Source organism: Bos mutus, chromosome 21, assembly GCF_027580195.1.
Source record: "Bos mutus isolate GX-2022 chromosome 21, NWIPB_WYAK_1.1, whole genome shotgun sequence".
Taxonomy (NCBI): domain Eukaryota; kingdom Metazoa; phylum Chordata; class Mammalia; order Artiodactyla; family Bovidae; genus Bos; species Bos mutus.
The window spans coordinates 3,413,022-3,438,498 of record NC_091637.1 but is presented as its reverse complement, the minus strand read 5'-3'; the positions used below and the strand labels follow the sequence as shown (position 1 = coordinate 3,438,498).

General features: G+C 41.2%; 1 protein-coding gene across 1 annotated transcript in view; it reads left to right on the top strand.

Moving 5' to 3' along the window:
* The first annotated feature begins 19,996 nt into the window (after positions 1 to 19,996).
* GABRB3 (gamma-aminobutyric acid type A receptor subunit beta3) overlaps positions 19,997 to 25,477 on the top strand; it is a 290,891-nt gene continuing 285,410 nt past the window's right edge. Inside the window, exons 1-3 of the mRNA XM_070358243.1 lie at positions 19,997 to 20,155; positions 20,287 to 20,378; positions 20,588 to 20,655. Coding sequence (XP_070214344.1) covers positions 20,076 to 20,155; positions 20,287 to 20,378; positions 20,588 to 20,655 — 240 coding nt within the window. The 5' untranslated portion in view covers positions 19,997 to 20,075. The remainder of the gene's footprint in view (positions 20,156 to 20,286; positions 20,379 to 20,587; positions 20,656 to 25,477) is intronic.

The window sequence follows — 25,477 nt, the reverse complement described above, 5'->3', positions numbered from 1 at the left end:
GCTTCTTTGACATTAAAAAAAAAACAAACACCTCACCTGCTTTAATGCATTTTATCAAGAACAATGTATATGCGGGCTATACTGAATTATTTTTACTTTTGTATGTTTGATCAGAAATGGGTAGTGACAAGTCCATCTTTAATCCACAGCTGACACCAAAAGCAGTACCAGAAAGAGAAAGTAAATTCTCAGCAAGTCAGAGACCAGGATCCTTCAACAACAGGGCACCACTGGGGCCTGAAATCAAGCCTGGAATACTGGATTCTGCAAACGTAAACAACACGGATGAGGGAGAAACCTTCCTCTTAGCATTTTCCATTTTGTTTTCAAAGTAATTCTATCAATGAATTGTGTGGAAAGATGATATTAAAGAAGCTTACTCTCTTTAATCTTTCATGTGTAATCACTTATGTAAAATAACACGCAAATATAGAGCAAAACCATTTTAACTGGAAATAACATATATTCAGTGTATCACTCAAATAAGGAAATGAGTTACCACTGGATCCATGTTTGTTAAAAATTGTTTGACTTTTTTCAAAAAAAACCCTCAAATAAACTGGTACAAACTGAATAACAGTTATCCACCTTCCAAATCAATAAAAAGATATTTTAGTGACCACACTCATAAATCATTCAGTAAAATACTTTTTAGTGTGTCCAGAACATAATAGCCTAGACTTTCACTCTCAGCTATGACTGACTAGCTTTTGGGACACCAATCCCCCTACTTAGAACAATTAGGAAAAATAGATTAAAATAGAAAAAAAAAAACACAAAAACATGAGAGGGTATTTAAAAGCTATTAAAGTAGCCAGAATTCGAGGGACCAATATCCTGGCAAGAAAACAGATTCACTGAGGTGAGCATGACTTTCTACAGCATGTTTGTTGCTCCATTCATCAGCCATTTGGTTTCCTACAGCGGACGTCCAATTGCCGGCGTTTGTGTTTGGCACCCACTGGTCCCTCTGCCTGTTGTCACTTTTACTCAAGACAGAGAGACCAGTGGCTGCCAAATTCCATAGGATGTGATCTTTAAACTAGCTTCTCCTAGGACAGAAGCCAATTTCAGAGGAACTGAACTAAGACCTGTAAGCAGAATACTGAACGAGCAGCTCTGAACTGAGATGGAATATTTAGAGGATTAGTATAGTTTTCAGTGAGCAAATCCAAATAAATTCTGAACTAGTACCGAATTTCCTTACATGCAATGCAATCTATCTTTGCCTCTGCAGAAGTATCTGCATGCGTTGTAGAACACCTATCAACATAAAGGTGAATTTTCTATCTGCTACAACACAATTCAATCTAATTTTACTTAGAGCACAAATGAGGTATAATATGACTTCAGAACATGTTGTTCAGATTGAATGAGTCAAAATCTGACATAGACTTTTGTAGTTAATGTTATTCTGGAAAAAAAATAAAGTGATGAATGTTGTTGTTCAGTTGCTAAGCCACATCCGATTCTTTGCAACCACATGGACTGCAGCACGCCAGACTTCCCTATCATGCACTATCTCCCAGAGTTTGCTCAAACTCAAGTCCTCTTTATTTCCAGCATCAGGGTCTTTTCCGATGGGTCTGCTGTTTTCATCAGGTGGCCAGTATATTTGAGGTTCAGCTTCAGCATCAGTCTTTCCAGTGAATATTCAGGGTTGATTTCCTTTAGGACTGACTGGTTTGATCTTGCTGTTCAAGGGACTATCAAGACTCTTATTTAGCATCACAATTCAGAGACATCAGTTCTTCAGTATTTACCCTTCTTTATGGTCCACCTCTCACATCTATACATGATTACTGGAAAAATCATAGTTTTGAGTATATGGACCTTTGTAGACAGAGTGATGTCTCCACTTTTTAATATGCTGTCTAGATTTGTCATAGTTTTCCTTCCATGGAGCAAGCATCTTTTAATTCCATGGCTGCAGTGATTTTTGGAGGCCAAGAAAATAAAATCTGTCACTGTTTCCACTTTTTCCCCTTCAATTTGCTATGAAGTGATGGGATTGAATGCCATGATTTAAATTTCTTTTATGTTGTGTTTAAGCCAACTTTTTCACTCTCCTCTTTCACCTGCATCAAGAAGCTCTTTAGTTCTTAACTTTTTACCTTTAGAGTGGTATCACCTGCATATCTAAGGTTGTTGATATTTCCCCTGGTAATCTTCACTCCAGCTTGTGGTTCATACAACCTGACATTTTGCATGATGTACTCTGAATATAAAGTTAAATAAGCAGGGTGACAATATACAGCCTTATCATACTCCTTTCCCAGTTTTGAACCAGTCCATTTTTCCATGTCTGGTACTAACTGTTGTTTTTTGACCTGCATACAGATTTCTCAGGAGACAGGTAAGGTGGTCTGGTATTCCTATCTCTTTAAGAATTTTCCAGTTTTTGTAATCCATACAGAGGTATTAGTATAGGCAGTGAAGCAGAAGTAGACATTTTTCTCAACTCACTTGCTTTCTCTATGATCCAACAAATGTTGTCAATTTGATCTCTGGTTCCTCTGCCTTTTCTAAACCCAGCTTGCACATCTGGAAGTTTTCAGTTCGTGTACTGCTGAAGCTTAGGTTGAAGGATTTTAAGCATAACCTTACTATCATGAGAAATGAGTGCAATTATATGGCAGTTTGAATATTCTTTAGTATTGCCCTTCTTTGGGATTGGAATGAAAACTGACCATCTCCAGTCCTGTGGCCCCTGCTGTTTTCCAAATTTGTTTACATGTTGAATGCAGTACTTTAGCAGTATCATCATTTAGAATTTTAAATAGTTGAGCTGGTGGTAGTTATAAATACTACCTTAGACTTCCAAAGGAAGTTTGTTTTTAAGCTCCTACTATATAGTTCTCATAAAAGAGTACGTCAAAGCTATATATTATCACCCTTCTTATTTAACTTATATGCAGAGTACATCATGAGAAGTGCCAGGCTGGATGAAGCACAAATTGGAATCAATATTGCCAGGAGAAATATCAATAACCTCAGATATGCAGATCACCCTTATGGAAGAAAGTGAAGAAGAACTAAAGAGCCTCTTGATGAAAATGAGAGAGGAGAGTGAAAAAGCTGGCCTAAAGCTCAACATTCAGAAAACGAAGCTCATGGCATCTGGTCCCATCACTTCATGGAAAATAGATGGGGAAACAATGGAAACAGTGACAGACTTTATTTTGGGGGGTTCCAAAATCACTGCAGATGATGACTGCAGCCATGAAATGAAAAGACACTTGCTCTTTGGAAGAAAAGCTCTGATAAACCTACACAGCATATTAAAAAGCAGAGACATTACTTTGCTGACAAAGGTCCATCTAGTCAAAGCTATGGTTTTTCCAGTAGTAATGTATGGACGTGAGAGCTCGACTATAAAGATAGCTGAGCGCCGAAGAATTGATGCCTTTGAACTGTGATGTTGGAGAAGACTCTTGAGAGTCTCTTGGACTGCCAGGAGTTCAAATCCATCAATCCTAAAGGAAATCAGTCCTGAATATTCATTGAATGGACTGATGTTGAAGCTGAAGCTCCAATACTTTGGCCTTCTGATGTGAAGAACTGACTCATTGGAAAAGACCTTGATACCGGGAAAGATTGAAGACAGGAGGAGAAGGGGACGACAGAGGATTAAACGGTTGGATGGCATCACTGACTCGATGGATGTGAATTTGAGCAAGCTCTGAGAGTTGATGATGGACAGGGAAGCCTGGTGTGCTGCAGTCATGGGGTTGAAAAGAGTTGGACATAGCTGAGTCACTGAACTGAACCGATATAGTTCTCATATGATTCATGTTGACATCAATGGTAACAATAGGACTAATACTGTGAAGGAACCACGGATATTTGTGGTCCTTTTGACCTCAGGCAGAATCCAATGAAGATCCCCTGTATTTATCAAGGCTCCTTGTAAATACCTATGAAGATGGGCAGCACAGTGGTACACTCTTTTCTCATTATGTGAATGAAACTTGGCGCTTATCTATTAATGCCATACTTTTGATAATTTGATATCACCAAACCTAGAATAAGAACACTTGGAGTTATTCTCAAACAAGAATGCTGGGGCACTGAGAAGGTAGCCTCAGCTCCATTCATGTTGTTTGTGTGTTTAAAAAACCATGACAAGATTCAGATGAATGTTTGATCTCGATCTTAAAGGTGTATATTTTATGCAAAATGTTTGCCCAACTTAAAAGTTTGTAGGAAAACGTTCAGATTAATTTTGCAGTTATCTTCATTTTGTAAATCGACTTTTCCCTATTATCTGTCCAACTGTAAATTTTGTACTAAAAAGTTTGAAAACTTCTTTCTATGTTATATATTAAGAGCTTTAGTCACAAAGATGTAAGTTGTTTTGTAGTCTCACTGGCAGTCTCCCCACATCTCTTGGTCTATATCATCTCAGGAATGTAGGGGATCACTGGAGGGAGAGGGTCCCACACAATGACACCTAGGGCTATGTGAATAGCAGTTTATCTGTACATTCCACCCAAGGTCTTTAATAGGCTCAGAGGTGAAATCCCTGAGAGGTGAAACAAACAAGGAGGCAGCTATCCTCACCCAAGTTTCTGTTTGCAGGTGATTTCCAGATTTCCAGACCTTGGTACAGAAAAGAGAGCTTGATAGTCTTGCTGAGTTGAGCAACAGGGATGGGAGTTCTGAGAGGCTAAGGTGACTATAACTTGGAGACAAGAGTCTCAAAGCAGAGGCAGATTATATATATAATCTTTAGAGATGTGGATAGGGATCCATTTGAGTCTTTGGTTGAACATCATTCTGCATATCCATAGGGTAAAACTCCTTAGGGTGGACAGAGAAAAATTTGCAGAAATTACTACCACCTCAAAGCAATCCTCAGCGATCACACAGAGCCAAGAAACATTTGACTACCCAATATCCAGAGTGGAGAAAACTCCTTGAATACACAGGATATACTGTAGACTCCAGAAAGATAATGTCTTAGTAATTGAGCTAAATTGAATCTAGGAGAAAATTTACCCTACTGCTGCTAAGTCACTTCAGTTGTGTCCAACTCTGTGTGACCCCACAGACGGCAGCCCACCAGGCTCCCCCGTCCCTGGGATTCTCCAGGCAAGAACACTGGAGTGGGTTGCCGTTTCCTTCTCCAATGCATGAAAGTGAAACGTGAAAGTGAAGTCTCTCAGTCTTGTCCAACCCTCAGTGACCCCATGGACTGTAGCCTTCCAGGCGCCTCCATCCATGGGATTTTCCAGGCAAGAGTACTGGAGTGGGGTGCCATTGCCTTCTCCGAAATATTTCTTTGAGCCCCTTTTTTTGGAGCAGGGAGGCAAGAATACTGGAGTGAGTTGCCATTCCCTTCTCCAGGTTATCTTACTGACCCAGGGATTGAACCCGGATCTCCTGCATTGTAAGCAGTACCCTCTGAGCCACCCTAGATCCATTTAATCATAACAAAGCCAGAACTCAAAAATGAAAAGTTCTCAATGTAGTATTTGTTATGTGTGAATTATACCTCAATAGAAATTGACTTTATAGAAAGAAGTAAAGTATTTCTTTATATTTTTTCTCAACAGATAAAAAATTGTTAAAATTTAAAACTAGCTTAGTTTAAATATTAGCAATCTGGTATTAGGAGATAGATATGTTCCTAAACTTGATAGTTGATCATATATTTCTATGAACATCACAGTTAATAATGAAGCACTAGACACATTCCCATTAAGAAATTAATACCTCCTATCAGCATTCATATTTAATAGAATACTAGAATTCCTAACTAGCACAGTAACATAATAGAATGAAAGAAAGCCCACAAATACATAAAACAAAAAATCAAAGATCTCATTTTTCACACATAATCACTGAGTACATACAAAGTCACATATTAATAATAGCAAAGCAGGGATTCAAACTCAAGAGTCTAACTCCAGAGTATTTAAATTCTACAGCAACAATTTATTAGGAAATATTTAGCAACAATTCATTAGCAACAACTTATTAGGAAATATAATATTTTTGAAGCTACAAAACCCTACCAAGTTTGTGTTGAGGAACTACTAAGAAATACAGTTTATTAAGCAAGCATGAAAATCTTGAGTAAAAGATTATAATTTTATTAAAAGGATTAAAGTAAGACCTAAAAAAATCATAATATATATTCATAGATGGCAATACGAAAGCTGTTTTTCTCCTCAAAATGAACTATAAAGTCAACACAATTCTAGATAGTTAATAGGGACCTTTGTGAAACCTGACCTAGCAACAATAAAGTTTCTATGGAGAGCCTCAGAACCAGGAAAAGATACCGGAAGAAGAGGAGCTCCATCCTACCCCAAGTCAGGTGTGGTAAATAGAAATGTGGCACAGGGAAGGCGAATCAGCCAAAGGACCAGGCTGGAAATACTGAAAATGAAGGAGCAAGAATATATGAACAGAGAGCAGTGGTATTACAAATCAGAGTTTGGATTTAGCAACTCATGATGCTAGTGACATGCATACGGAAAACAATAAAACTAGATCTATATCTTACGCCATATTCAAAATTAATATCGGAGGAACCAAAGACAGAAAAATGAGGAAAGAATTTACTTAAATCTTAAATAGAACAAAATACAGGGGGACTATCTTGATAGTGGTCAAAGACATGAATTTGTTAAACTGCTGCTGCTGCTAAATCGCTTCAGTCGTGTCCGACTCTGTGCAACCCCATAGACGGCAGCCCACCAGGCTCCCCTGTCCCTGGGATTCTCCAGGCAAGAACGCTGGAGTGGGTTGCCATTTCCTTCTAGACACATATGAAAAGCACAAATTATAACACAAAAGATGGATTAATTTGAATTTAATATTTATTTAAATTAAATCAAAATTAATTTACAATAAATTTAAAGTTCATAAAACATTTAAACCTTTTATATGAAAACATTATAACAAACACAAAAAGCAAGTCCTACAATGAAAGAAAAAAATGTGCCACTTTTACTAACAAATAAATAATAGTGTCCAGTATACATTAAAAAAAAATTATTTTATTCATTGCCCTAAAGGGCAATAGATATGCATGATGAGTTCAGAATTTAAGAAAACATCCTAATAGCTAAAAAGTATATAAAATACTTAAAATTTGATAATAATATAGTAAGTGCAAATTGAGCAGTAATGTATGATATGTTCATAAACATATTTTAGAAATTAATAATTCTTATATACCTAGAGTGATATCGATATGGGGAAACAAAAAAAACTTATATAGAGCTGGTGAGAGTATAAATACGTAAATGCGGAGATACCCAAAGTGATTCCATTTCTAAACAAATTTTTATGTAGGATGTTTATTTCAGTTCAGTCACTCAGTTGTGTGCAACTCTTTGTGACCACGTGAACTGCAGGATGCCTGGCTTCCCTGTCCATCACCAACTCCTGGGGCTTGCTCAGATTCATGTACATCATGTCAGCGATGCCATCTAACCATCTCATCCTCTGTCATCCTCTTCTCCTCTTTCCAGGCATCAGGGTATTTTTCAATGAGTCAGTTGTTCGCATCAGGTGGCCAAAGTATTGGAGCTTCAGCTTCAGCATCAGTACTTCCAATGAATGTTGAGGTCTGATTTCCTTTAAGATGGACTGGTTGGATCTCCTTGCTGTCCAAGAGACTCTCAAGAGTCTTCTCCAACACCACAGTTCAAAAGCATCAATTCTTCGGTGGTCAGCTTTCTTTATAGTCGAACTCTCACATCCATACATGACTACTGGAAAAAACATAGCTTTGCCTAGATGGACTTTTGTCAGCAAAGGAATGTCTCTGCTTTTTAATATTCTGTCTATGTTGGTCATAGCTTTTCTTCCGAGGGGCAAGTGTCTTTTAATTTCATGGCAGCAGTCACCATCTGCAGTGATTTTGGAGCCTCCCAAAATAAAGCCCGTCACTGTTTCCATTGTTTCCCCATCTATTGCCATGAAGTGATGGGACTGGATGCCATGATTTTAGTTTTCTGAATGTTGAATTTTACGCCAGCTTTTACACTCTCCTCTTTCACTTTCATCCAGTGGCTCTTTGGTTCCTCTTCGCTTTCTGCCATAAGGGTGGTATCATCTGCATATCTGAGGTTATTGATATGAGAAATATTTTTCCCCGCAATCTTGATTCCAGCTTGTGCTCCATCCAACCTGGCCTTTCATATGATGTACTCTGTATATAAGTTAAATAAGCAAGATGACAATACACAATCTTGATGTTCTCCTTTCTCAATTTGGAACCTGTCCATTCTTCCATGTCTGGTTCTAACTACTGCTTCCTGACCTGCATACAGACTTCTCAGGAGGCAGGTAAGGGGGTCAGGTATTCCCATCTCTTTAACAATTTCCCACAGTTTGTTGTGATCCATATAGTCAAAAGTGTTGGCATAGTCAATAAAGCAGAAGTAGATGTTTTTCTGGAACTCTTTTGCTTTTTGATGATCCAATGGATGTTGGCAATCTGATCTCTGTTTCCTCTGCCTTTTCTAAATCCAGTTTGAACATCTGGAAGTTCATGATTCACATACTGTTGAAGCCTGGCTTGGAGAATTTTGAGCATTACTTTGCTAGCATGTGAGATGAGTGCAATTGCACAGTAGCTTGAACATTCTTTGGCATTGTCTTTGTTAGGATTGGGATGAAAACTGACCTTTTCCAGTCTGTGGCCACTGCTGAGTTTTCCAAATTTGCTGGCATATTGAGTGCAGCACTTTAACAGCATTCATTATTTAAGATTTGAAATAGCTCAGCTGGAATCCCATCACCTCCACTAGCTTTGTTTGTAGTGATGCTTCCTAAGGCCTACTTGACTTTGGACTACAGGATGTCTGGCTCTATGTTAGTGATCACACCATCATAGTTATCTGGGTCATGAAGATCTTTTTTGTATAGTTCTTCTGTGCGTTCTTGCCACCTTTTCTTAACGTCTTCTGCTTCTCCTAGGTCCATACCATTTCTGTCCTTTAATTGTTCCCATCTTTAAATGAAATGTTTCCTTGGTATCTCTAATTTTCTTGGGGAGATCTCTAGTCTTTCCCATTCTATTGTTTTCCTCTATTTCTTTGCACTGATCACTTATGAAGGCTTTCTTATCTCTCCTTGCTATTCTTTGGAACTCTGCATTCAGATGGGTATGTCTCTCATTTCTCCTTTACCTTTAGCTTCAGCAGTATTTAATAGTGAATGAATTTTATTTTAAAAAGTTAAACATTCTTCTGTAAGTAAATGATAAATAAAATATGGGGAAACATGAACACTTCCTAGACAGAAATGTTACATGCCATTTTATTTCCTTTCTTGTAGTTTTTTCCTCATAAAAGTTAAAAATTGCAGCTAGCTTTATTACAAGTGGTTTTATAGTTTTCATAGTTATAGTTAGTAACATGGTTCTTCCAAACAAAAAAATACAAATATATCAAAGAATAATGGGTAAATGAAAGACAATTCCCAAATGACAGACGAACAGGGTATAAACATAAGGAGAAACGTGTACATAAACTGAAACTGTCAGTCCCTCACTGTGTCTGACTCTTGGCGACCCCATGGACTGTAGCTCGCCAGGCTCCTCTGTCCATCGGATTCTCCAGGCCAGAATACTGGAGTGGGAAGCTGTTCCCTTCTCCAGGGGAATCTTCCTAACCCAGGGATCGAACCCAGGTCTCTCACATTGCAGGCGGATTCTTTATCATCTGAGCCACCATGGAAGCCCAAGTATGTAATAAACATGTAATAACAAATAAATAAGTGAATAAATAAAAATGTAAATAATGTTTCAATAAAAAATTTAAACTACAATTAAAGTCTTAGTGAACTCAATCTGCATGGCATTTTAATTCAGGCTAAGTGAATCTTCGGAGAAGGCAATAGCAACCCACTCCACTACTCTTGCCTGGAAAATCCCATGGACGGAGGAGCCTGGTAGGCTGCAGTCCATGGGGTCGCTAAGAGTCGGGCCTGACTGAGTGACTTCACTTTCACGCATTGGAGAAGAAAAAGGCAACCCACTCCAGTATTCTTGCCTGGAGAATCCCAGGGACAGAGGAGCCTAGTGGGCTGCTGTCTATGGGGTCACACAGAGTCGGACACGACTCAAGCGACTTAACAGCAGCAGCAAGTCAATCTTGGTTCTTATTTTATCCTCTGAAAGTTAGAAATCTTGCCTTCTTGGTAGAATTTTATATTGGGATGGTATAATTATATTAAATAATCATAAACTAAACTGGAAGGAAAAGTAGTTTATATACTTTTTACTTCAATGGCAACTCTAATCAATATTAAGTGGCACACATTTATTAAGTCCTACTTTCAGTCCCTTGGTGGTAAGATACCTCCCAATATATTCTTCGACAAGAAACTTGGGGTTTATTGGCTTCTAAACTCATGTGAAAATGGAATAACATGCACTTTTTCTCCTTTTTATGTATTGTGTTATAAATAATTCAAGAAGATGTTTGAGAATACTTGGGCAACAACAAGAGTCTACAAAAGTAAAGCCTTATTCTTCATACACATGCTTCCTTCCTCTCCTGTGGCTCTATACTTTCCCCATCTCTGCAAACACAGAGTTTCCCAGATAAGAAATGGGCCACAGGAAGTGTCTAGACCCTCTTGTTGGGTTCAGATCTGTGGTGGCCAGAATTCACATGGATGGCAAAAATGGGAGACAGGTTAAAATTTCTCCCCTAGAGTCGTATTTATCATTTGTATAATTTTTAAATTATGCAAAGACTAAATAAGGAAAGGAGATCCAACCAGTCCATTCTAAAGGAGATCAGTCCTGGGTGTTCATTGGAAGGACTGATGTTGAAGCTGAAACTCCAATATTTGGCTCCCTGATGTGAAGAGCTGACTCATTTGAAAAGACCCTGATGCTGGGAAAGATTGAAGGCAGGAGGAGAAGGGGACGACAGAGGATGAGATGGTTGGATGGCATCACCAACTCAATAGACGTGGATTTGGGTAGACTCCGGGAGTTGGTGATGGACAGGGAGGCCTGGCATGCTGCGGTTCATGGGGTCACAAAGAGTTGGACATGACTGAGTGACTGAACTGAAATAAGGTAAAGATTATATAAAAGGATAGGGGATCTATATCGTTGTTAATTATTGGTTTCAGTATACAATATTTGCATTTCATTTCTTCTCTTTCAATCACCAGCAAAATGATGTATGTTTTAAAGTTTTATCATGCTGTAATCACTGACAAAAAATGCATGATAACTACTATAGTAACACCAAATAGTCATATTGTTGTGAAAATCTTTGGATTGTTCATATTTGATTGCCATTCCCTAAGACAAAATGATCAATGTCAATGCGTTAATAACTCGTGATTTAAGGATCTCACTTGGAATTATACTACTTTATAAACATGTAGGAAGAGAATTCCCTGGTGGTGCAGTGGTTAGGAATCTGGACTTTCACTGCTGGAGGTGTAGGTTCGATCCCTAGTCCTATAACCAAGATCCTGAAAACCACACAGTGTGGTTAAGAAAAAAAAGTCACTATCTTTAGACATATAAACAAATTTAAAGATTGGTTTTAAATTTAAAAAATGAGACTTCTGATCTCAGCCCTGACATGCAAAGGAGCTTGGAAGCAGTCACTGCCATACTTGTCAGAGGAAAAATCTGAACAAAGTGAAAAGTAACAGCTTCCTTTGGACACATCAGAGAACTGAGGTAACACAGCAAGCCACTTCAGACTGAAAATACAGGAGAATATGGAGAGAAACAGCTGAGGTATACTTTCAATAGCAGAAGCCATTGTCCAGGCAGGAATGCTGGAGTGGGTTGCCATTTCCTTCTCCGGGGGAATCTTCCCAAACTAGGGATCGAACCTCCTGTGGCTCCTGCCTTGCAGGCAGAGTTTTCACCACTGAGCTACCTGGGATGCCCTTGAGCTGTATGTAGGGGATCTCTAATATTCTATTCTAAGTGCCTCGTAATAGCTCTGGTACACAGTAAACACTCAGTAAATATTTATGGACTGATTGAGTTTGATTTCTGTTCCCAACTATGAGTCTTGCAACTTCTGTAACCCTGGACCTTCTTGTACCTTCTAAACTTCCGTTTCCTCTTATGGAAAAAAAAAAAAAAAAAAAAGAGGTATCAATATTTACTTCCCACGATTGTTGTAATAGTTAAGTGTTCATGCATTAAAATAGCCAGCCCAGAACATGGTGTGTTCCCCAGACCCCTCACTTCATTATTTAGTAAAGTTCTTTTCAAGCACTCTTTCTCTTTCTCATTACCTAAACATTTAGTTGTGTTCAGGAGACAATATGAATGTTTATTAAACTGAAATTGTATTCCTTTGTAGACCATACTTGGAATGTTTTAGCAAAAAGTGATTGTATGTCGATTGGACTTTGGTTTGAATCTTGTCTTTAGTGTTGTGATTTTAAGGAAGTTATTTAGCCTCTCTGTAAGGTATTGTGAGCCTAAAATGAGACAGCCTTGTCTAATTCAACGAAACTATGAGCCAATGCTGTGTGCTGCTGCTGCTGCTAAGTTGCTTCAGTCGTGTCTGACTCTGCAACCCCATAGACAGCAGCCCACCAGGCTCCTCTGCCCCTGGGATTCTCCAGGCAAGAATACTGGAGTGGGTTGCCATTTCCTTCTCCAATGCATGCATGCATGCTAAGTCACTTCAGTCGTGTCCGACTGTGCGACCCTATGGACAGCAGCCCACCAGGCTCCTCTGTCCACGGGATTCTCTAGGCAAGAATACTGGAGTGAACTGCCATTTTTTAGGGCCACAAAAAATGAACAGGTCATGGTGGAGAGTTCTGACAAAATGTGGTCCGCTGGAGAAGGGAATGGCAAACCACTTCAGTATTCTTGCCTTGAGAATCCCAGGTACAGTATGAAAAGTCAAAGATATGGCACTAAAAGATGAACTCCCCAGGTTATGAGGTGCCCAATATGTTACTGGAGAAGAGTGGAGAAATAACTCCAGAAAGAATGAAGAGATGGAGCCAAAGTGAAAACAATGCCCAATTGTGGATGTGACTGGTGATGGAGTAAAGTCTGATGCTGTAAGGAACAATATTGCACAGACCTGGAATGTTAGGTTTCAAGAATCAAGGTAAATTAGAAGTGGTCAAATAGGAGATGGTAAGAGTGAACATCAGCATTTTAGAAATCAGTGAACTAAAATGCACTTGAATGGGCAAATTTAATTCAGATGACCATGATATCTACTACTGTGGACAAGAATCCCTTAGAAGAAGTTGAGTAGCCCTCATAGTCAACAAAGGGTCCAAAATGCAGTATTGGGTGCAATCTCAAAAGTGACAGAATGATCTCTGTTCATTTCCAAGGCAAGCCATTCAGTATCACAGTAATCCAAGTCTATGCCCCAAGCAGTAATGCTGAAGAAGCTGAATTTGAATGGTTCTATGAAGATCTACAAGAACTTCTAGAAATAACACCCCAAAAAGATGTCCTTTTCAACATAGGTGACTGGAATGCAAAAGTAGGATGTCAAGAGATACCTGGCATAACAGGCAAGTTTGGCCTTGGAGTACAAAATGAAACAGGGCAAAAGCTAACAGAATTTTGCCAAGAGAATGCACTGGTCATAGCAAACACCTTTTTCCAACAACACAAGAGAAGATTCTACACATGGACATTGCCAGATGGTCAATACTGAAGGCAGATTGATTATATTGTTTGCAGTCAAAGATGGAGAAGCTCTATACAGTCAGCAAAAACAAGACTGGGAGCTGACTGTGGCTCAGATCACGAACTCCTTATTGCCAAATTCAGACAAAATGAAGAAAGAAGGGAAAACTACTAGAACATTCAGGTATGACCTAAATCAAATCCCTTAGGATTATACAGTGGAAGTGACAAATAGATTCAAGGATTAGATCCGATACACCAAGTGCCTGAAGAACTACAGATGGAGGTTTGTGACATTGTACAGGAAGCGGTGATCAAGACCACCCTCCCAAAAAAAGAAATGCAAAAAGGCAAAATGTTTGTCTGAGGAGGCCTTACAAATAGCTGGGAAAAGAAGAGAAGCTAAAGGCAAAGGGAAAAGGAAAGATATACCCATTTGAATGCAGAGTTCCAAAGAATAGCAAGGAGAGATAAGAAAGCCTTTGTCAAGGATCAGTGCAAAGAAATAGAGGAAAACAATAGAATGGGAAAGACTAGAGATCTCTTAAGAAAAGTAGAGATACCAACAGAACATTTCATGCAAAGATGGGCACAATAAAGGACAGAAATGATATGGACTTAATAGAAGCAGAAGGCATTAAGAAGAGGAGAGAAGAATACACAGAGTTTAGCTCAGTCGCTCAGTCATGTCCAACTCTGCAACCCCATGAATCGCAGCACGCCAGGCTTCCCTGTCCATTACCAACTCCCAGAGTTCACTCAAACTCATGTCCATCGAGTCGGTGATGCCATCCAGCCATCTCATCCTCTGTCATCCCCTTCTCTTCCTGTCCCCAATCCCTCTCATCAGGATGAGATGGCCAAAGTATTGGAGTTTCAGCTTTAGCATCAGTCCTTCCAATGAACACCCAGGACTGATCTCCTTTAGGATGGACTGGTTGGACCTCCTTGCAGTCCAAGGGGCTCTCAAGAGTCTTCTCCAATGCCATGAGATGGCCAAAGTATTGGAGTTTCAGCTTTAGCATCAGTCCTTCCAATGAACACCCGGGACTGATCTCCTTTAGGATGGACTGGTTGGACCTCCTTGCAGTCCAAGGGGCTCTCAAGAGTCTTCTCCAACGCCACAGTTCAAAAACATTAATTCTTCGGCGCTCAGCCTTCTTTATGGTCCAACTCTCACATCCATACATGATTAATGAAAAAATCATAGCTCTGACTATATGGACTTTTGTTGGCAAAGTGATGTCTTTACTTTTTAATACACTGCCTAAGTTTGTCATAGCTTCTTACCTTAAGGATCCTTAAAAGTTATCCTAGTTTGTTTAAAACCACCTTATTAAGAACAAAATGACATTCATCTCCGTTTTATTCTGACATGAAAATTTATCCATTGTGTGACTCCTAAAACCTGAAACCTTTTTCTCTTTCTGTAGAAAATAAATGAAAGCAAGAATTGCATCAAATTTTTCCTTCCAATTTGGCTAATATGTTAGCACCATCTAGTAAAAGTATGAAAGTATTCTTGGTTTCAGGAATCCTGACAAGAGAATAGAAGGATGGAGTTACTTGGGATTTTGTTTTCATTCAACCCTACAGAAGGCTGTTGGGGAAGCTGAGACAAGAAGGCAGCCAGGGGTTGCTTGTCCAACTTTTGTATCATGACTATACCAGTGTACGCCTATCACAATGTTTCTCTTAGATTTTTGTCTCCACATTAGAAAAAGACTGCATTTTCTTCTTTTTTTATTGGAATTTACTTGTTTTACAATGCTGTGCTGGTTTCTTTTGTACAAAAAAGTGGATCAGCCATATGTACATAAATATCCCCTCCCTCTTGAGCTTCCCTCCTAGCCCATTCCCCATCCCAACCCTCTAAGTCATCAGAGAGGACCCAGCTGAGCTCCCTGTGCTGCATAGGAGCTTCCTGCCAGCTCTCTAGTTTATACGTGGTGGTGTTTGTATATCAGTTCAACTCTCTCAATTTGTCCTGCCCTTTCTGTCTCCCTCTGTGCCCACAAGCCTCTTCTCTACATCTATGTCTGCATTCCTGCCCTGTAAATAGGCTCATCAGGACCATTTTTTCCCCCTAGTTTCCATATATATATGTTGATACACAATATTTGTTTTTCGTTTTCTGACTTACTTCACTCCGCATGATAGGCTCTAGGTTCATCCACATCACTATACATGACTCAATTTTGTTCCTTTCTATGGCTGGGTAATATTCCAGTGGGCTTCCCAAATGGCTCAGTGGTAAAGAATCAGCCTGCCAATGCAGGAGACATACGAGTTGCAGGTTCAATCCCTGGTTTGGAAAGATCCCCTGGAGGAGGAAATATATTCCACTCCAGTATTCTTGCCCAGATAACCCCATGGAAAGAGGAGCCTGGTGGGCTACAGTCCATGGGATTGCAGGAGTTGAAAATGACTGTATGACTGAGTGCGCATGCACACACGCACACACACACATCTGCACACACACACACACACACACACACACACACACACACACACAATATTCCAGTGTGGCTTTCCAGATGGTATGGTGGTAAAGAATCTATATACCACATCTTGTTTATCCATTCATCTGTTGATGGATATCTAGGTTGCTTCCATGTCCTAGCTATTGTATATAGTGCTACAATGAACATTGGGGTACATGTGTCTTTTTCTTGACTTGTGATTTTTCTCAGTGTATGTGCCCAGTAGTGGCATTGCTGTGTCATATGGTAGGTCTATGTTTAGTCTTTTAAGAAACCTCCATATTGTTCTCTACAGTAGCTGCATCAATTTACATTCCCTCCAATAGTGTAAGAGCTTCTCTGGTGGCTCAGTAGTAAAGAATCCATCTGCTACAGTCCATGGGGTTGCAAAAGAGTTGGACATGACTTAGTGACTAAACAACAACAGCGTAAGAGGGTTTCCTTTTCTCCACATCCCTCCAGCATCTATTTTTTTGCAGATTTTTTTGATGATAGACATTCTGATCAGTGTGAGGTGATACCTCACTGTAGTTTTGACTTGCATTTCTCTACCAATGAGGGATGTTGAGCATCTTTTCATGTATTTATTGGCCATATGCTTGTCTTCTTTGGAGAGATGTCCATTTTTTGATTGGATTATTTATTTTTTGGATATTGAGCTCCATGAGTTGTTCATATATTTTGGAGATTAATCCTTTGTCTGTTGCTTCATTTGCAAATATTTTCTCCCATTCTGAGGGTTGTCTTTTCACCTTGTTTATAGCTTCTTTTGCTGTGCAAAAGCTTTTAAGTTTAATTAGGCCTCATTTATTTCTTTTTATTTTTATTTTCATTACTCTAGGAGGTGGGTCAAAAAAGATCTTGCTGTGGCTTTTATCAAAGTGTGTTTTCCCAATGTTTTCCTCTAAGAGTTTTATACTGCCTGGTTTTACATTCAGGTCTTTAATCTAATTGAGTTTATTTTTGTGCATGGTGTTAGGGAGTGTTCTAATTTCATTCTTTCACATATGGCTGTCCAGATTTCCCAGCACAACTTATTGAAGAGGTTTTCTTTTCTCCATTGTATATTTTTGCTTCCTTTGTCATGGATTAAGTGACCATAAGTGTGTATGTAGGTTTATCTCTAGACTTTCTATCCTGTACCACTGGTCTATATTTCTGTTTTTATGCCAGTACTATACTGGAAAAAGACTGCATTTTAGGTGACAATTTTAATAATTTACCAGTGGGTTTATGACGTACCCTGTGCTCACAAGAAAATATATCCTAAGGCAAAATGAAGTTCTATTGCTTTTCTAGGGTGGGTAATACTAATGAAAAAAGGAGTGAAGGTAAAGGAGATCCAGGCCTGCAAGGAGGGGGAAAGAAAGGAGTTACTATGTTATCCCAGGACATTTCATAGGGAGAAATAGAGGGTGAATCATTTATTCCCCTGGTTTCCATCTTCCATTCATCTAAGGTCCACCACATGGATGGTTAACTCTACCGCCATTTCAGATTGCACATTTGCAAGTACTGAGTAGGTCCTGTTACACTTGGACCTCTTTGTTGAGAAGCCTGAAGGTGCAAGGTAAGAGAAAAGCAATGTGGACAGGTGGTGAGGGGTGTGAACATGTTCCCATGTAAAGCTGACCGCGGCTCTTGTAGTACTGCACGGTGAAGCAGCGGCTGGGACGATAAATACGGTCAAGAGGCTCAGAGACTAGTTGAAGCCAAGATCTGAGGTGGTGCGTGGTTGGATGATAATAACACTTGCAATGTGGTTTTCAAGTTTTAGAACATGTCAAATAATATTACTAGAAAGGGGGATCACTCTTGCTATGTTGTTGGCTTTTCTTAAGCACCTTATCCTCACTGTTTATTTTCTATAGCTGTAATCCCCAATGGGGTATTCCTCTAAAAGAGGTACATGTAAACAGCAAAAACAGACTGAAACATGAATATGGAGGGATACAGATACAGATCTAATCTAATATTCCTGATCATTCCATTGTACATGAACAGGACACAGAATACAAAGTATTTTGTATCTATTTTGTATCTATTTGGAAAACTAGATTTTTTTCAGAAAATAATTAGGAGGCTAAGTTTATCTCTTGTGTATGTTAGTTGCTCAGTTGTGTCCAACTCTTTGTAGCCCTCCAGGCTCCTCTGTTTATGGAATTCACCAGCTTAGAATACTGGAGTGGGTAGCCAGTTCCTTCTCCAGGGGATCTTCCTAACTCAGGGATGGAACCCAGGTGTCCTATATTGCAGGTGGATTCTTATACCATCTAAGCCACCAGAAAAGCCCAAGTTTATCTCTTAACCTATCTTAATACCAACCTTTCAGGAAATTGCTGATTTTTATAAAAGGGAATATATTTAAAATTAATTCCAGAAACATGCCAACTTGAGATCCAAGGTCTAGATTTAGATATTTACCTATATAATGTCTTGACAATAGAAAAGAAAATCATAAGCTTTGTCGAAAAAAAATACAGAAAAGCAGCATTTAGGTCTTGGAATGGCCCGAGGAAGTCTATCAAACAACGAATGGACTTGATCTGCAGGTTTTGCTGCACAAAGTATTCCACAAGTAGGAATGTGTAATCGTCTTCCTCAATATTAGAAGTCTGAAGCACACAGTTCTTAAAGAAAAATGTACAACCTATGACCCTGGGGGAGCAAACATTACTCAGGAACACAGTGATGATACACAGGGCAGGGTGGACCGTGGTGTTTATCTGTCTGTTTCTTGGCCAAGGTGCTTGAGGTCTTGTTAAATGAGAACCAGAGGGTTTGGTCCGGTCGTGTAGAACACGAGGTTCCTAGTCTGATATTAAGAACCACGGACAGCTCCGGGCTGCACCAGAGAAGGCATCTTATTTTTCCATTCCTCGGAATGATAGTCCAGGGTCTCCATGTCTGATGCGGACTTTAGCTTCTGATAATAAAGCAAGCCTGCTTGTTTGGGTTTCTCTTTAACACTCATTTAAGTGTTTTTATGTGAGTAGGTAGGGAGTGCTCACATGGAATGTTCAGGGGGTGAGAGTGAGAGAAATAGTTGAAGGAACCAGTTTAAGAAAATGGCTTTATATTGCATAAATAATTAATCCGGCCGCCTTGCAAGCGGCTGGATGGGTCAGGCGGGAAAGCCCGTGGGTGGGGGCGGGGGCGGGGATCCCCGTATCGCCGTTAGACGTTCAGTGACTGCGGGGGAGAGCGGATCCGACCCGTGTCGGGTCAGAGGCGCCGCGCCATGTGCTCTGGGCTCCCGGCCATCCTGCTGCCCATCTGGCTCTCCTGGACCCTGGGGACGCGAGGCTCGGAGCCCCGCAGGTGAGGCAGGGGCTTCCCTCGGGCCCGGCGTCCTGCCTCCCGCGCTGCAGCGCAGGTCTGTGGGCAGAGGCGTTTCGCAGCCGCCGCGGGTTCGGCCTGCACCGCCGCCTGACGGGGGTCGCGGCCAAAGGGCCAGGCCGGGGAGCAGGCTGAGGGGGGACGTGTCGGGAGGAGTGGAGAGCGTCTCCTTCGCTGTTGCTGCCCGCGTCGCCGTCGCCGACCGTCCCCTCCTTCGCGGGCGGCTGGAGGCCCAGCGGAGCTGGCGGCGCGGCCCACCCCTGTCGCTGCCGGGCGCCGCGCGGTCGCGGCTGCAGCCCGCGCGCCGGGCCGGCAGAGCGCCGGGTCACGCTCCGCAGCCAGCGAGGCGGCGGGGACGCTGGGCGCCGGGGCCCCGCGGGTGCGGGAGCCGGGGCCCGGCCGGGCGCGCTGCGCGGCGGCCCGCGCGCCCCGCCCCGGCCCTCGCCGCGCGCCCGCGCCCGCGCTCCTCCCCGCGCGCGCGCCTCCCCGGCCCTCCCCCTGCGCCCTCCTCCGCTCGGGGCCAGCGCGGCGGCGGCGGCGGCGGCGGCGGCGGCAGCAGGAGCAGCCCCGGCTGCGGGTCGCGACGGCGGCGGGGCGCCCCCTCCCCCGTGCCGGGGCGCGGCGGAGGGATGTGGGGCTTTGCGGGAGGAAGGTTTTTCGGCATCTTCTCGGCCCCGGTGTTGGTGGCGGTGGTGTGCTGCGCGCAGAGGTAGGGTCGTGGCTTGCTTGCCGGGAAGCGGGCCGGGCGGCTGGCAGGGTGCGCGGGTGTGCGCGCCGGGCACGGGCGGGCGAGCCGCCGCCTGACCCGGTTCTCTCTGTCCCCCTCCACCCCTCCCGCAGCGTGAACGATCCTGGGAACATGTCCTTTGTGAAGGAGACGGTGGACAAGCTGCTGAAAGGCTACGACATTCGCCTGAGACCGGACTTCGGGGGTAAGTAGGCTGTGCGCCGCCGCTGCGGGCTGCGCGACCCCCCGCGCTGGGGGCCTGGGCGGAGGAGGGAGGCGGGGGCCGCTACCGCCGAGCTGCGGCCGCGCGGGGAGGGCTCGGCCGGCGCCCCCTCCTCGGCGGCTCTCGGGCCCCGGGGCCGCCGCAGCCCGTGCCCGAGCCTGGCTCACAGCCGTGTCGTGCACTTTCCGCAGGTCCCCCGGTCTGCGTGGGGATGAACATCGACATCGCCAGCATAGACATGGTTTCCGAAGTCAACATGGTGAGTGCCTACCCTCCCCGGGCCCAAGCCCCTGCCCCGCCGTGTGCGCCCGCCGGCGGGATCGGGACCAGGCTGGAGGCCTTCGCTGCCGGGCCGAGCTGACCGGGCGGGTGATCGGAGCGGTCCTCGCCGCGCCGGCCTCCGCCTGCCCGCGCGCCTTGCTCCGCGCGCCTGTGCGCACTGGGCAGTCGTAGGCTCGGAGCCGCGCGGAGGGCGCGCCTTCCTGCGGTGGGAAGGGGTCCGGGCTCACCGGAGCGGGCCCCCTCGCCGCCCGCGAGCTCCCGGCCGATCCCGCGGTCGGCCCCCAGGTGCCCAGGCCGCCCGGGGTCGTCTCGCCTCCTTAGCAACAGGCGCCGGGGAGCGGGGGAGGAGAGCGCAGTTGCGGGGGAGCTTGTATTCTGGGTGAGGGGGACTCAAGGGTTGCTTCCTTGTGGAGGAGGTGCTGGCCGCTGGAGAGCGCGGAGGGCGGGGGTCGGCGTGTCCTGCGCTGTCTCGGGTCCGTTTCCTCAGAGTCCAGTGGCTTTTCCGAGGGCGGGTTCGCGACATGGAACCCGGACCCAATCCGCCGGGCTCTGTCGGAGGTGCTGACGGTGCTGGAGGGTCTGGCGGGCCGTCTCTGCAGGGAGAGTGGAAAGCTAGGGAACCAAGTGTCACTTAGGGCTGTGTTAATGCGAGGAGATTCTGTGTTCTGACCTGTGGAAAGTGGAGGTCCCTGTCTGTCCAGAGGTGTGAAGTGGGTGTCACAGGCTTCCTCAGGAACCTTGAAGACAACACGGAATGAGGAGAAAAACGACCCCTTTCATTTTTTGATTGAACTGGAATACCAGGGGTTTTTGAAAACAGGTTTCATTTTCTGAGTGACACTTTAGAAATTGTGAAGATGAGAATTTGGAAAAAAATTTTTTTTTTGGAAGAAATCATTTAGCAACTTTTCTTTCTAAAATATAGCACCAAGAATATAATGAGCCATGAGGTAGACTCCATGGATTTCTCAAGTCTGGTGGACATCAGAGTCACATGGGCGAACTTGTTTTGAATGCTTACTCCCTGGCTGTGATTCTGATTCAGTGGTGTGAAGTACAATCTTGGAGGTCTTTATTTAAAACTAGTGCTTCAGATTTTTTTTTCCCAAGCAGATGTTTTATGGACAGTTTTTTTTGAGAAACATTCTAATAACATAGAAATGTGGATGGTTACCAATAAACTAAAATCATAATTTTAAATAGATGTTTAGCAAGATATATTTAAAGGCATACACTAGTATGGATTTTGTAGGAAGAAATCTTTGACTACACGAAACTGCTGTTAATTAATTTTTTACTCTTAATCTAAAGGTTTAAAATTATGATGTGTGATTTAAAAAGTACTTTTCTTTCAGTGTATATCACTAAGGACATTTATATTCAAGTATGAACAATAAATAAACATAAATAAATAAGTTGTTTTTAAAAGCATGAGGAAGAAACAGAGACTTTATATATATTACACTAAAAACATCACATTTATTTTACTTTTTCAAATTTTTGAAAAATTATTCTGTCAAAAGTATGTCTTATGACCTTAGGGAAACAAGTTAATATATTCAAGATATACTCTGTAATCTGCGATTTCCTTAATTGGGAACTTCATATTCTACAGAGAAGAAAGTTTTGTATAGAAGTTAATAGACTATTTAGTGGATTTTTATGTCAAAAGTTATTATATTGGATGTCAAATAATGAAGAAAACATACTGATGTGACACTTTTAAGAACTTTGTACAGTGTTAAAACAGCCAGGGAATAGAGAATGTCTTGTTGCAAATCATTACACATTTCCTGTGAATGAATTTTTAAACTTAGCTATCCAGTTGTTTAGACATCATGCTGATATTTAGCACCTTTAAAAACTTCATGCGCTATGAACTGAAATGTCCCAGTTTTCTCTGAACCCAATAATAGGAAGACAAATTGAGGATACAAGCCATTATATCAAATAATCTTTAAGTGCCTATACCAAAGCCAGTAATTATGCATAATGTACCATAGCATACTTGTATGCCTTTTGTTTTGCATTTTGATGATGTTGATTTTTGTGGTTCTCTCTATGTAAGTTTATGGTAAAGAAAAATTGGGAATTGATGAAATTGGAAATTGAAGGCCATTGGATAGATGGACTAACTGGCATCTGAAATACCTTCCACAAGTGGATTGTAAAAACATCCACTAGAAAAACCTGATTTCCTATAACTCATGATCAGGATCATAGCTCATAGTCATAGCTGCTGTATTTGATCTATTTTTTACTGAAGGAACTTCAAATATATAGCAATAATTAAGTATCATTTTGGAGGTGACATTTTATAGGGAAAAAACTGAGTATGTGAGCATAAAATTAAACCCATGTTTTTAATCACGTTGCTTAAAAGCAATGCATTATATTTGTGAGCTTCCTTAATCGCCTTACTAGTTACCCAAAATTTAAGTGTTGTTAGGTTATGAAAAAAGAAAGGGGCATGCCCTAAGAGAGAGAGGGAAGGAAAGGCGGAAGGAAGGAGGCAGAAAGAGGGAGGGGAGAGAGAGAGACTGAGAGGACTTCTGACAGGGAAAGCCTTCTGAAAGAACTTATGAAGTGATACTTAAGTTGGATGGGTGACTAGGGGGAATAGAATTGTGACTGGCATAGACAGAGGAGGATATTCTGGGTTAGAGAAGAAATTGGCAAAGCTATGGATGGATAGATCAGCAGGACAGGAAATTGTGAAGGAGAGACTCAAAAGATGAAATTGGAAAAAAGTAGGACAAACCCCTGCTCACCCAGGCCCTTTTCTGCCTTGCCAAGGATTTCAGATGCTAATTAATTTTCAAGAATTAAGGAGCCTGTAAAGATTATTAAGCAGATGACTGACATGATTTAAGTGTGGTTTAAGATGAATATTGTGACAAAGATGTTAATTTAGATGGAGTGAGAAGACCAAAGTTAGCAAGAAAATTCAGGGTAAATGATCGTGGAAGCTTCTTTGAAACTGTTCTCAAATTTTCATAGATATGCTTTTGAAAACATATTTAGTGAAATAAAGATCCATTAACGTCTGAAATAAGGATATATAAAGCATGTATATCTCAAGGTGGGACAGATGTGCTCTTGTTAGTGGACACTTTGAGGGTGAACATGAAGCAAATAATTACTTTTCTCTTTAAACAGTTGCAAAACAGTCTTTATCTACTGATGGTCATATAGGTAATGCCTCCAAAGAATGCCTCTAACCTCAAAGAATTAAATAAATAGATACATTATACATATACATGTATATATCATTATGCATTTTGGTGTTTTATATTAACAATCAAAATGGATTTTAGTATTTAACATTGTTTTGCTATAACATGTTTCACTGATAATGGAGATATTTTGTATTTCCATTTTTCTTAAGCTTCTAATTTTTCTTTTTGTGTACTTTATTTAAAATTGACATATAGTTAATTTGCAATCTTGTTAGTTTCTAGTGTACATACAGCAAAGTGACTCAGTGATAAACATATACACATATATATTCTTTTTCAGATTCTTTTCCATTATAGGTTATTACAAGATATTGAATTTAGTTGCATGTGTTATATAGTAGATCCTTATTGTTTACCTATTTTATATATAGTAGTGTGTGTGTTAATCCCAAACTCCTAATTTTCCACTTCTTTCTTTTTTTAATTAGCTTACTTGACAGCAGTCAAACAAAAAACCGTTTTCTTTTACATAACTTCCCTTGTTCTTTTAGCTCTTATTTTAAATGTTCAGATAATCTTTTAAAACTAAGCATGGTTAACTAATTGTTGAGATTTGGTTTACGTATTTCTTTAAGTGAGATTGTACATATGAAAGTATACTGTCTACCGAAAAGTTTTATGTGCATGTGTTATAATTCTGGTGTTAAAATTTTAACACTGGTCCAAGTGTGAAATAAACCTGTTGAATCGATAGGTGGAGGGATAAGTCGACACAATTATTGAAAATATAGGAAATGTAAGGGAATATTAAAATATAAAACTAGAAAAGTTTAATTAAAATTTTTTTTTTTTTTTTTTTTACTGAAAGAGGGTGAAGTAGTTCTGGAACTCTTTAAAAATCATTCAGATAATAAAAACAGTATTTTAAAGTAGTCATATGACTTCTTTTTGAATTTGAATTACTAGAATAAGCCATTGTTTGATTTGTTAATTCAGAAAGAAACTGTACATTCTCAATTTCTACTTAATTAAAGTATTGAGGATATTGGGCTTCCTCAGTGGCTCAGTGGTTAAGAATCAGCCTGCTAAGGCAGGAGACGTGGGTTCAATCCCTGGGTTGGGAAGATCCCCCTGAGAAGGATATAGCAACCCACTCCAGTATTCTTGCCTGGGAAATCCCATGGACAGAGGAGCCTGGTGTGTCCATGGAGTCACAAAAGAATCAGACATGACTTAGCTACTAATCCACAAATATTACATAGAACTAGATTCAAACTCTAGTAATAAAAAGGCTAATGTTCTATGATTTAACTTGTACTTTATTTTCTGTACTTAATTCATCTATTAAAATTGAAGTGAAAGTTGATTAGTCGTGTCCGACTCTTTGCAACCCCACGGACTATATAGTTCATGAACATGTAACTACAGAATTGTTTTTTCTGATTTCATGCATATAAACAATAAACTGTTACCTTTTTTTAGTTGTGAGTTCCTTCCAGGTGACATATAATCTGCTGTGTTCAGTTATTATGAGAGCTATATTTGTCCCTTATGCTTGTTGTAGTGTATTCCATCCCCATTGATTGCATTTTCCTTTTCAAAAATGTCTCAGTGTGAAAT